At 44.5% G+C, this 13,996-nt stretch overlaps 1 protein-coding gene across 1 annotated transcript in view; it reads left to right on the forward strand.

Annotated features, from left to right (window-relative positions):
• The window catches only part of slc25a13 (solute carrier family 25 member 13), a 47,553-nt gene that overhangs the window by 14,218 nt on the left and 19,339 nt on the right, over window positions 1-13,996 (forward strand). The window contains exons 6-10 of the mRNA XM_071910773.2: window positions 1,497-1,643; window positions 4,440-4,578; window positions 9,110-9,203; window positions 10,432-10,516; window positions 13,058-13,142. Coding sequence (XP_071766874.1) covers window positions 1,497-1,643; window positions 4,440-4,578; window positions 9,110-9,203; window positions 10,432-10,516; window positions 13,058-13,142 — 550 coding nt within the window. The remainder of the gene's footprint in view (window positions 1-1,496; window positions 1,644-4,439; window positions 4,579-9,109; window positions 9,204-10,431; window positions 10,517-13,057; window positions 13,143-13,996) is intronic.

Raw genomic sequence — 13,996 nt, forward strand, 5'->3', positions numbered from 1 at the left:
GTGTCGTGGTAATACCACTTTTTTTTTTTAGTTCCATTTATAGCAATAACAATCTGAATCAATCAATCTGAGTAATGCCATGCATGTTACGATTGAAGATTTAATGGTCAATTCGCCCACAATGCTTCTGACCTTTTTGTCCTACCTGTGAGTCTCAAGAATCTCCATGGTTCTTAGTTAAATTGGTTTTAATTATTAATTTGATTGAATTACAAAAAAACTATTTACTGCACTAACTGTGGCTTCTACTAACTACTTACATTATGCAACAATTCAATAAAATTAAATCCATATTTTCCCCAACATTATTCCTCAGTGACGCTTTAAACTAGGCTTTTCTTCATCTGTTTAGTGAGCTGTATTTAACTTTACATGGACTGAGTTTCTTCTGGATGATATCACTCAGGAAAAAAAATCACACTCAATAACTCTGAGTAACTCTCAAGGCAAATCATTTTTGCTATATAATATTTTTCTCATACCATGCATGAAATGAAGCTCTCAAATGTTTTTATTGTTGTATGGATGATTCAGACATTCGTTGTTTATCGAGTTACCATCTCGATATATAGTCAAAAGTGTAAGAATGAGGATAGTGAGCGTAAATTGGTCATTTATGCCGTTGTCATTGAGTCAACATGGCTTAACATGTATGCCAATAACCTCCCATACTAAAATATAACGGTCTCATGATCTTGTGCGTCATTGTTCTTTTGAACTGAAAGCCATGTTACACTGTAGGTGAGTCAGCAGCCAAAGCAGCTAACTTCAGCTCATTGTCCTCCAGCTTTTGGCTGTATCTCAGAATGACTAGATGTGAATTATGGTCCTGATAGCCCTGTCTTTTGTTGTGACGTAGCTTCTTGATGTGAGGTAGAGGAAGCATTTTGCGGCCTAGGTGTTGTGTGTCAGTGGTTTGTTTACAGCCTCTCTCTGTAGACTTGTGGTTGCAGGTACCGATAATGGCTGTTAATTTCAAAGGCCTTCCGGGAGCCGTCCCACCACAGCCTGCTGTTGTCCCCCTGGACCTTTTTTGTGTGTGTGCGTGTGTGTAAGAAGAGAGACAAAGTGAGCAGTTGGGTGATTAGCCAGCCTGCCTGCGTGTGTGTGTGTGTGTGTTTGTGTGCTTCCCCCTCAAGTGTGTTTAATGGGGGATTTGGGAGGGTGTGAAAAACCCAAGCGACGCCTCACAGTAGGCAGGCAGGCCGGTGTTGGACGAGGAGACGAGACTGCAGCCCGGGCAAATGCTGGCCCCCTGTAACTGAGAGGGGGAGACGGCGCCAGGGGGCCCATCAACGCAAATTCTGTGTGTTTATGTGTGTGTGTTTGTATGTGTGTGTGAATATTATGTGATTTGTGTACGTATAGTATGTGTGTTACAGGCTGCAGGCAACTTGAGAGGTGTGTGGCCCATGCAGATGTAAAATAATATGCCTTTATATGTGTGATCTAACACCTCACCCCCCTCTCTCTCTCTTCTCCATTCCCCTCCACAGGAGATGCAGCTGGAGCACGCGCGGCAGGCCTTTGTCCAGCGGGACCGGGCCCACAGCGGCTCCATCTCGGCCCTGGACTTCAGGGACATCATGGTCACTATCCGGCCACACGTGCTCACACCCTTTGTGGAGGAGTGCCTGGTGGCGGTGGGTGTTTGTTTGGCTCTGCGGTTTTTGTTTGGCTCTCATTCCTTTTACAAGACTCGTCTACAAGAGCCAGAGTTAGGCTGGTCAAAAATAGGGAGACATTTCACTCCTCTGTAACTGGGCACAGTGAACCTTTGTCATGCTGTGGTAAAACATAATTCTGTACGAATCAAGTCTGCTCTTTATTGAGCAGTATCTAATTAATAAAGAGAAGTAATACTAGTGTTATTGTGAAAATGTAACTTTAACTATAAGTCTTCACATCTTAGCTGCGATTCTTTTCACGAAACCACCACAAAACTCTTCGTATGCAAATGAGTTTTGATGACGTCACATGGCAGGAGAACACACTTCTGGATTCCTCATCTATGAGTTTGCATGTCCTGCTGCGATACAGTGATTTATGCTGATATATAGCTAAATGATTCTAGGGGTAGGAAAAAAAAGGTTTTTAGACCAAAAGTAGTCTGTTCAGATAAATAAATGTGGCAGCACATCCAAAAAATACAGAGTAAGGCAGAGAACCTACATTTCACTGATTTGCTTTGCAGCAGCACATCAACAAAACGCTGACGTGCTTCGGCTAAAACAGCCTTCTTCTGAACATCTTGCACACAATCACAAGGTCAGAGCATATATAGGATCAAATACATCCAATCTGATTAGACTGCAGATCCTCTTATCAGCCATTATCCATCAACCAATCAGTATACATCACATAATAAACCAGTAAATCATAGCATAAGGACGTAGGGACAAGCCGAAACACATTTTGTTGATGTGCTGCTGCAAAGTAAATCAGTGAAATGTAAGTTCTCTGCCTTACTCGTTATTTTTTGGGGTGTATAGCCAAATCTTTGTATGATTGTACGACAACACATACTCTGGCATTTTGTAATCAAGCACATTGTTGTATAAGGAGTGCTTCCATGTATGCATATAAGCTATATTTGCTTGTTGCTAACATCAACTAGCAAGTCAAGCAGCCTAACATTACTCTATTCTCCATAGAAGAGATAAAAGCAGGACTGTGCAGAATCTATACTTATTCTCTTCCATCTCAATCGATCTCTCTGCTCACTCTTTTCCTCTCACATTGGTTTTTCTGCTCCCTGTGTTCACTTCTTTCTCTCACTCTCACAACCCAACTCTGTGGCTTTCTCTTTCTCTCTAGCTGTCTATCTTTCCACTATTCATCTCTCCTTCTCTCCTCTTTACCTTTTCTGTCGCCTCTCATCTGTCCTCTCTCTTTCCCTCCCTTCATTTTTTTTCCCTCTCTGCCGCCCCTCTTTCTCTCCCTCCCTCCCTCCCTCCCTCCCTCCCTCCCCTGTCTCTCTGTCTCTCTCCCAATATGTCATTAAGTCTAACCTCCCTGGCAGTGTCAAAGCCAAGCAGGCCAGCTGAATGGGAAGATAGAGACAGAGATAGATAGAGACTGGAGCTTCATAGTCTATCTCTTTGTCTGTGTGTGTGTGTCTGTGTTTGTGTACTCTGTATTTGTTTTGAACTGCAAGGTGTTTGTCTTTTTTGTGTCTTGGTGTCGGTCTTTTTCTTTGTGTGTCTGTGTGATTTTTTTGTTGTTGTGTGTGTGTGTGTGTGTGTGTGTGTGTGTGTGTCCATGTCTTGCCCCATTTCATAAACACCTTGTAGACTCTGTCATTTTCTCCGCTGTGTTTACCTCACCGACCAGTCGTCTCGGAGTGATGTTGGTAAACTCACTCACACACACTCATCCGTGCACACACACACGCATCCAAAACACACAAACACCATAGGTACATTAGAGACAATATTGTGGCGGAACACAAACAGTCAGACAGCGGCCTCTAATTCACTCACCAAACATGATAAATGATCAACACCACACTCCCTTCACCCAAATATTGTTCTCTTCTCCCCCTCTGTATTGCTCTGGGTCTCTGGGTTGAATTTCATGGGAAGGTCCATGCCTATGGGCTCGTAGATATGAACAAGATACAAATGTGTCTCTCTGTTAGGGCAGTTTCACCAGAGCCAGAGCTCCCCCCCCCCCTCTTGTTCCAAACACAGAGAGCTGCTAGCAGCCTTCCTGCATGTGTCTGTAAAGCAAACAGTGCCATCTAGTGAAAGGGAAGCTCTTGAATTTTCTACTCCCTCTCCCCCCCTAACACTGTCAAGCACAGCAAAGTCTTGAATCTCCTCCGATACTCCTAAGCTACTCAAAATAACCATATATATCCCAAATCATTCATGGCACATAATTGAATTACACATTTCAAATAGATATTTCAATACAGTCAAAGCTACTCTTCTTCTAAGAGTTTGGGAGCCTGATTTAAGAAAGATGGGATTCTGGTGCACATAAAAGAGGCTGTGGGCAGCCAGGAATGTCCTCCTCAAGAGGCCGGCATCTATTTTTAAGCCTTTACCTTTTTTCTATTTTCTGTTCTTTTTACCGCTTCCTTCTGCTCATAAAGAGCAGTTAATTAAACTCCCCGAGAGTGTTGGTTGTGTGATGGAAAAAGTAGCGGTTGAAACAGGTTTACTTCTCCCTGTGGAGCGGTGGTGCGGAGAAATGTTGCCGATTAACCGCTGGTTTTGTCAAAATTTCTTCTTTTTGTCATCATATGTGATATTTTAGGTGATACTCCAACAGTGTGTTTATGTACGTTTGTGCCTGTACTTACACATAATCATAATATCCAGATGCATCCCTCAAACATCTATTTTATTTTAGTGTAGTGTGACTGTGTGCTTGTGTATCTTGGTTATTTTATGAGATTAATGTACGTTAAATCCCCCCCTATCCTTCCTCAGGTTGCCGGGGGCAGTACGTCTCACCAGGTCAGCTTCTCGTACTTCAACGGCTTCAACTCACTGCTCAACAACATGGAGCTGATCAGAAAGATCTACAGCACCCTCGCTGGCCACCGCCGAGACCTGGAGGTCACCAAAGGTACACACACACACACACACACACACACACACACACAAACACTCGTATTCACACACACAAGCCAAAAGCAGATGCACATGTATGTGAATATATGCATAAATGTACACACATCAGTTCACAGGCATGACCCACTCACACATTATGTGTTAACATGTACTCTGTATGTATGTACTGTAGGCAGACAGACAGCACACAGGATCCCTCACCCTCCACACACACACACACACACACACACACACACGCATACATACACAGGCTACAGGCATTATTAAATGTGTTGTCTGCGTAGTGTGTTTATGTCTGTCTGTGTGCGTGGAAGGGAGGGTGGAAACTTGTTATTGTTTCGTTTTCCGCCTTTCCAGTAGCATGTGATTGGGTATGCTGGATCCGACCCAACAGACGTGCTGCATGCCCACAATCCTCGATGGCAGGTCGCTTTTCTATTAGACATTCACTGTCATATTGGCACTGATCTAGAACCAGCTTTGATAGTTCACTACATTTTGAATTCTTGAAAAAAGGAGGAGTGCTTGATTTGTCAGAGTGATCTGCCCACTTTCGAGGCTTTGAAGTGTCCGGCCTCACCAGGCAAATCAAGTACACCTTAGGTAGTTTAAACACTGGAAACCATTTGACAATCTATTTTGCTTGGGTTTGCTCTACATATTACTGTAGAGCAAATGTGTAAAGCTTACTTCAGTTATTAGGAGTAAAATGGCTCTCTCAATACTCTAAATACTGTCACATCAAGGGGAAATCCTTGCAGAGTAGTCGTTCAGATATTTTACATCTACATTTCTTGCCACAGAATTGTCTAAGGTGGAATTAGAGGGCTAGATATTTTCTCTCTGTCTGTCTCCCATGGTCAATTCCTCTAACTCCTTATCTCTCTCACTTGCTTGCTCCACTTGTTTTCTCTCATTCTTTACCTCACAACTTGGCAGGGAGCCTAGTAGTCTTTATCTCTCTCTCTGTCTCTCTCTCTCTCTGTCTCTCTCTCTCTCTCTCTCTCTCGCTGTCTCTCTCTCTCTCTCTCTCTCTCTCTCTCGCTGTCTCTCTCTCTCTCTCTCTCTCTCTCTCTCTCTCTGTCTCACTCTCTCTCTTTCTATAAGCAGCTATTCTGACTTCTCTCCACATGGCCCAGGGCCACTGGTGTAGCCTTGTGATGCTATCTGAAGCCTTATCGGGGGTGGGGACCACACCGGACCCAGACCAAGAGCCCGAACGTTCCCCAGGCCGTTCCCACCGTAGGCACACCGAGGCTGGGCTTGGCCCGGCCGGCGGTGGCCCATAGCCAGCTAGACCTCCCCCCCACCCATCCACCCTCCACTCCCTAAGTCATTAAGGCCTCCTTGGGGACTGTGAGTGCTGAGCTCCACGTCCCACGGACTGGCCCACAAACACATGTGCACACACATACACACACCCGCATCTTGGAAGTGTGCACATATTCAGGAACATACTTCTCTCACACACATACCCATATACAAATACGCTAATAGAGGCGAGCATGCACACACGCATACTAATCCTGATTGATTCCGTATGTGCGGCGAGGCCACTGTTTTGCCTTGGGGACGCCATTACAGTGCTCAACGCCTACTCTAATGTGCATGTGTGTGTGCCTGTGTGTGCATGTAGAAGTGTGTGTGTGTGATGCGAGACCATTACAGAACACATTCTGTTACCGACTTATAGAGCCAGCAGAAAGGTGTCCAGCCACAAGACTAATCATGACTGTGCGTCTAAGTGAACAGGCTAAGATCAGGTGTGTGTGGATGAAGTATGCAGTGTGTGATTACATAACACATAGAATCTTTACACTTACCTGTTTGTTTCAGAATAGATTTTAAGATTTTCTGATCACTTTTAAGGCACAGCTGGATCTGGACTGAGCACCAAGCTATAGCACAGACCTTTAAAGCTCATACGAACCCAGATCACAGCCTGAGGTCCTCGGGGTCAGTTCCCTATTGGCTGCTCCAAAATGTAGAATCAATCCAAGAGGCAATCAGGTCTTTACCATCAGGGCTTCTTGACTTTCGAACGACCTGTCGAAGGAGCTCTGGCTGGCTAAATCTGCATCATCTGTTATGTCACATTTTAAATGTCATTTTTATAGTCTTGCTTTTATGTATTGATCTTTTTATTATTTTGTTTTTGACATCCATTTTATGGTTTACTTTTATGTTTATTGCCTTGCTTTTGTATTTCTTACCTTGCTTTCATCGGTTTTACAGTCGATTTTATCAACATTTTTTACTCTATACTTTTTTTTTTTTAACCATTTGTGAAGTGTTTCCTAACTGTCTTTTAAAAGTTTATTATAGTACTCTCAACAGGCCAGCATCAGGTTGTGGTCATAAACAGCAGAGCCCCGTTAGTCTGAACAAAGGATGGGAGGAAGGGTGTTAATGTTCAGAAATGGTCCAAGTTGCTAAGCATCAGCAAGGAAATGCCCACAGTTATGTGCCAGTGGGAGAAAATAGACTTTCACATCTCAGCATGTTTTTTCTTCATCCGGTCAGTAGACCGCTCAGTTTGAACGTCTTGAGGCCGGTATAGACGAGGGTGAATATGTGTATGTGAAGAGCCAAACCTTTTAAGATAAATCGTATTCTGCTGATAGAGAGGCACAGATTAGCCTAAAGCCCTTATAAAGATATAGGCCAGACAACCAAGGAACTGTGTGTGGACAAGGCAGTTATGTGTGACTCTGCTTATCAGTTTAATAGGCTCTAGGCCAGGCCACTTCACAAACAGGCAGGTAATTGTCAAGTGTGTGTAGAGGTCAGTCAGGTGTGTGTGTGTGTGTGTGTGTGTGTGTGTGTGTGTGTGTGTGTGTGTGTGTGTGGACTACAGGTAGGCAGGTTATCAGCAGCGTGATCTGTGATCTCCCCAGACAGTACTGTGTATGTGTCTGTCTGCCTCTGATTGTGTGCGTGCGCGCGTGCGTGTGCGTTCATTCACTCAAGCATGTGTGAATGCACTCTCACATGCTTATGAGCATACCTGCATGCACTCATGGATGTGTGTGTGTGTGTGTATGTGTGCGTGTGTGTGAGAGAATGCCTCAGGGGTAAGCTGAGCCTCGGCGGGGTGAATGGCTCCAGTGTAGGACGACTTTGTCACAACCCCAGCCTGCTGCTCTTTGAATAAAGCAGGTCAAACAATGCTGACTCCTCCACTGTAAGCCAGCCTACAGTCAACCTGTTCATTATTCCACCAACAATAGACTCGGTCTTAAGTTACGGCATGCTAAAGCTGCCTCAAAATACTCTTGAAGTCCATAACTCTCCATAACCATATTCTCTATTCTGTGTTTCTATGATCGATTGAACGTGCTTTGACACTTCTCACTGCTAAGTCACAACCGGGTCTCAGAAGGAAAAGGGAATGAGTGAAGTGACTTAAAGGGAAAATCCACCCTAAAACACTTCAACCCTGTAAAGAAAACAGTTTTTGGCCCATTCTGTTGTGTGGTGGTGTATTTTTTTTATTCGCGCAGATAACTGGTCAAATGTAGACAGCATGATGTCACATCGAGATTCTGCTTCTTTCAAGAATCACCGTTTTGCACCAAAGTTTAACAATCATACAGGGAGAAATCCATCCTAGAAGAAGCAAAGATACCAATTTCTTCACCTCAATAGACCAGAATGCAATGCAACCACAAGACATGTTGCATTTGTGGCCACGCTTATATCCACGCCCCAATGTTCATGAACTAGTTGGCTAGTTATATTTATATGCCCACATGCTTAGATTGAAAGCAACAAGTTAATGTCCCTTCTCTCAGTTGTCAAAAGGCATTCTGGGAAATATAAGGTTGAGTGAAAGTGGGTACACCATAAAAGTAAATAACAACACTTCATCACAAAATAACTCCTGAACAACAAATTGATGATATCTAACCATGTTAAAGTATCAGAGGGTTGATTTCTCCTTTTACGTATATTGTAGTACAGCAGTACACAGATAAATCAGCCAGCTCCCTTTCAGCCATTGCAATTGAGTGGGGTGCTAAGTGCATTGTACAGTATGGTAGTATTGCTGTACCATCATTGTTGTAACTTGAGTTTAATGTGGCAGTGGTGGAATAACATGCTCAATATCAGTCCATGATACTGAGTCCATAATATGATATAGGCACATTATCATGTTTAATGGAAATAATAAGTAGTTAAAAATGAAACATTCTGGCTATGCTGGTTTCTTTAATATGAATATTAAAATAGCTAAAGAATATAAAAAGTTGTAGTAACATGAATTGTAGTTATAGGTGGTAATATCAGATTGTGTCTTTAATTGATGTCAGGATATTCAGCTCAGTGCTACATATTATGACTTTTTCCTTTCACCTTGTAATGTGTGAAGCTATATTGTGACAAGCCTACTATCATTCGACAACACTATTATTATGTTCATAATTACTGTTGTTTTTGTTGTTTTGTGCCAACTGCTGATAAATATTAAAAACACTCTCTCTTTCTCTCTTTCTCTCTGTCTCGCTCTCTCTCTCTCTCTGTAGAGGAGTTCATTGTGGCGGCTCAGAGGTTCGGCCAGGTCACTCCCATGGAGGTGGACATCCTCTTCCAGCTGGCTGACCTGTCGGAGCCCCGCGGGTAGGTCAAACACACACACACACACACACACACACACACACACTCTCACGCTTTCATGTAGGCAAAGAATCAGCACACACAGAACATACACACACACACACACGCACACTGAGGCAGCCACACAGGTATGTGCACTCAGGCAGGTACACATATGTGCACACCAAGACGAACTATGGTACACACACGCGCACACACACACACACACACACACACACACACACACACACACACACACACACTCACACACTGGCTGAGCCATCTTTAAGGCCTCCTAGAAAAGAGAAAGACACACAACATTCACACAGACACACAGGAATAGCACGTAGCCATTGATCTTATACTTCAGTTATTTCTCTTTTTTCCCCCAGCCAGTCAGGGAGTTGTGGAGAGTAAGCCTATCCCAGACTCGCCCCCCAGAGCGCACCTTCACCCCTAGGTCCATACCTTAGGGAAACAACCACTTTCTTCCTTCTCAAACGACTCAAACGACTGCGAGTGATCAAAAGAACCAGACATGACTACATCAATGCCAGAGAATCCCCTTTCAGTCCAAAACCTATCCAAACTCCCATTTATCTTAAAAAAAAGGGGATTCCAGTCCCCCTTACGATCCGCGGCGCACAACAACTGTATTCGTCTCACATTCCCCCGCTTCCCCTGCGTCTGCCTCGCGGCCGACCAGTGCGCTGGTAATTTCTAACCCCGGCCTGAGACACCACCTGATTATTATTTCTGGGCAACGGGATACTTTAATAGCCCTCTCCAGCCCCCTTGATTGGAGATGCGGGAGATAATTGCCCCAATAGTCAGAGGAGAGGGGTTGGGGGGGATTTGGCGTTCCCCGTTTCTTCAGCCTGGGAAATCTGGGAACGTCACGGAGATGCGATGGAAAGATCCAGAAAGGCAGGTTAGATGTTAAATGTCTTTGTTATATTTGGATGATGGGATGAAGGAATGGGAGTTGTCAGGTTCTTTAGATCGGTTGTCACACCCAATCATGCCGAGCGCAGGTCTGAATTTTTGAATTCCACAATATTTTCACACGGAGCGATGGCAAAGGATTGAGTATCTTTGAATCGTGAGTAATTTCAGGCAGAAAGATTGAGCTCTCAAAGGTCAAACTTTGAGTCATATTGATGCATGGTTGAAATGCTATAAGCCTTTGAGAGTTTTTATGACAGTTGGAAGTTATTTGAAACTCTGTCTCTCCTTTCTCTCTCTTCACCAGACGTGTTGGTTTAGTGGACATTGAGAAGATAGCTCCGCTGGAGGAAGGCGCCCTGCCCTACAACTTGGCTGAGGTCCAGAGACAGGTACAGAATATGACGACTTGTTGATGTCTTTGGCTTCCTCTTCCACACTGGTAGCTTTTTTCCATCTCAGTACATTCTCTTCAGCTAGATGTCAAAGTGCAGCTGACTAACATGTATCATTAAGGATGATAGTATCTCCTGTCCAGTGGTAATTAATCCCCAAAACCAAAACATCAGTTTAATTTTCAATGTTGGTATGAACTGCACCTTTTAGAATTAGTTTATTCAGACATTATAGTAGAGTTACATAAAAGTGGAAGAAAAAAACACAGGAGACACAGATCCAAGTAAGACATCTCAAATGAAAAGTGAAAAGTTGGACCATGTGTGCCCCCAAAATACCAGTCAGCCAGACTTTGTCAGCCTGCTCAGTCTCAAAGGTTCATTGAGATCAAGCCATGTCCAAAAAACTTCCCATCATAGGCTTGAACTCAGAGAGAAAACACCACTAGACCTCTCCCTGACATGTGGTTGGTGTCTTTAAAAAAAAGCATACTCACAAAGCCGTGGAAATATAGAGAAGCGGAGCCATCCCCGAGACTTATCAACCTCAGACATGCTTAAAGTGGGGAATAGAAGCTGTGAAGAGCCTTTGCAGCAGCTAAGAAGGGCAAGCTGAATAAGAATAACAGAAAGAAGGATGTATGGACAACCGGACAGACAGACAGAAAGCTGTTTTTTTGGGTTGTTTGGTCAGAGTTGCGTTGCCTGGTGGGTTCCAGCACTACAGCGAGGCCTCGGCCAGGCCATACTGGAGCAGGCTGGGGCCAAAGGGGAGCAAGCAAAGGGGCCCAGCGCTACACAGACGCCAGTCCCACCACAATGAGCCACTTTAGGCCCTTGTGGTTTGGCCTCACGGGCCGGCCGCCAGCTAACTGGAGCTTTCTCTCCTCATCTCTCGCTAGTTCTCTCTATTTCTCTCTCATTTTCTTGATCTACTTTCTCTCTGTCTCTCTCGCTCTGTCTCCCTCTCCCACTCACATTTTTGCCTGTTCTCTTTTTCTTTCACTTTATCTCTTCCTAGCTCCCTGTCTGTTAGCTTATTCCCTCTTTTTCCCTCTCCAGCCTCCAACAGTTAGTTACCCCAAACCTCGCCAGTCATGAGGTAGAGGGGGCTGAGGAGACGATGGTAGAAGGAGAGATGTGGAGGGGAGGTAGGGGCAGGAAGGCCCTTCTGGGGCTAAGATGGATTGTGGAGGGGGGTGGGAGTTGGCTCTGACAGGTGGACCTGTTCTAGAGACTCCCTTCCCCTCCTCAAACACACACACACACACATACTCACACACTCCACCCCCCTCTCCCCAGGGACGAGAGGCCGGGGCTGGGCAGACCAGACAAGGCAACAGGTACCTCAGGTGGAAGGGGGAATGTGGCTAATGTTACTGTGTGACTAATGCTGGCTACTAACACTCTTCTGCTCTCTGCTTAGCGTGGTGATGATCACAAGGGTGCACTCAGACCACTTTGATTCCAGTTTTACTTGACAAATGCTATTCCAGGCCTGTCCAGCACTCCTTTCAGAACAGAATGATTCAGTTACACAGAAGTATTTCTCTGGAGAATCAAAGCCAGAGACAAATAGCAACCAAAGTGAGCAATAAACAATTGTAGTAAAATGAAATATTATCAAATATGTCAACAGCTGATGTAAGCAGCTGGTTTGTAGGCTGATGAGACTATTTAATACTGAAAGGAAACATTCTTGCATCAGGAAATCTGCCCTCAAGGAATCGACCAGAGGACAAACTGGTCTGGCGGAACATACTAAGGATGTCTCGTGCAAGCAGTCCCATGACTGCAGTTTGTTTCAAAACCTACAAAAGAGTGATATCCTGAAGTAGAATATAGAACACGCTACTTGTGCAGTAGGACACTTGAAATTTCATTAACTGTAGCTTCTGATCTCAAAGCTCACTAATTTTTGCATGTTGAACTGCTGAAGCACCACCTGACCACTTGCACAATAGATTGTTTCTCTCTCACAACTGATTTTTATCTTAGTATTTCAGAAAATAATAGCTGGATGTATTTTCTCTGAACATATTTCTTGCCATCTGCAGTTTGTAATTATGTTATTTAAGGAGTATGCCATTTGTTAAACAATACACTTTGATATATTGTTATGCTAATAAAAAAATTAGCTAGGGTTATTTTAAAAGCGAGGCAGATCTAGTGTATGCTTTACAGCATAATTTCATGTAATGACCATTATACATTGATGTCCATCATGTAAAATCGTGACTGGCTATCACACACTGTACTTCGGATGTGAGGAATGAATGATTAATAGCATGTAATTTAACCTGTAGATCTGTGGAACTGGATGTGTGGCATGCAAGGGTTTATGGGAAACCGTATTGAAGGATATGTGGATGGGTATACAGAGGAATCACTTAAATTAGAATTGTCTGAAATCATGGCTTGTATAATTTCATGTCTCTCTCAACCTGCTCCGTCTGATTGTCTGTTTTTGTTTGCTACATTCAACACTTTGTTTTCTGCTCTGATTTCTTCCTTCTCTGTTTTCCTCTGTGTGAGCAGCAGTCGGGCAGCGACGGCTCCCGCCCCATCCTCGTCCAGGTGGCAGAGTCGGCCTACAGGTTCACCCTTGGCTCGGTGGCAGGGGGTAAGAGTCACGCCCCATTGGCTCCCTACATACCTTCACCCCACCACCCACCCATCTACCTGCCTGCCCCCCACCCCCCCCCCCCCCCCCCCCCGCCCTCTGCTGTCCTCATAAGAAAAGGGTGAGAGAGAGAGGACAATGGCCCCTCTATTGCCCTTTCCCTTGCTTACAAGAGGAGCGGTCGCTCCCCTGCTTAAAGAGAAGTGCTCCCTCTCTTTCTTGTTCTCGCTCATTCTCTCTCTCTCTCTCTCTCTTTCTCCTTCTCTCTCCGTCATCCTCTCTCTGTCCCGTCTCTCGCCTCTCTGCGTGCCATGGGAAAACCCTCTTGTGTGGATTCTTTTGTACCTGTGTGAGTGATCAGAAGAGGGGGGGGGGCGGGGGTGGGGGTGACGGGTGGTGCCGAGGCCTTGTGTTTGGCTCCAGACCTCCTCCTGTTTCCCTCCTCCTCCTCCTCCCTTCCTCCCTTCCTCCCTGCTCCCCTCCCTCTATCCCAAAGGAGACAGCTTAATAAGGAGGTATACATCTAGTGGCCCTGCCGTCCCTTCTTCTCTCTCCGTCTCTCTCTAATTAAGTCTGTCGCCTTGGGTCGGTTCTTTTTGTTTGTGTTCGTCCGACGGGCCAAGTCGTTGGATGAGAGAGAAGAGACTCCTGAACACTTTGACGTCTTCCTCGAAATCATTTCCACAGTACATTCCCCTTCTTCCTCTTTTTCCTTCTCTTCCTCTTAATCTCCATCTCCAATCACACTTTGCCCAGGTCATTCCTAATAGTTTGAAAGACTTTTAAAAGTAAAAGAAATGTAGTATTATAATATCATCATCATTTTGTTCTCTAGAGATCCTAACAACATTGTC

Source organism: Centroberyx gerrardi, chromosome 19 (genome assembly GCF_048128805.1).
Source record: "Centroberyx gerrardi isolate f3 chromosome 19, fCenGer3.hap1.cur.20231027, whole genome shotgun sequence".
Taxonomy (NCBI): domain Eukaryota; kingdom Metazoa; phylum Chordata; class Actinopteri; order Beryciformes; family Berycidae; genus Centroberyx; species Centroberyx gerrardi.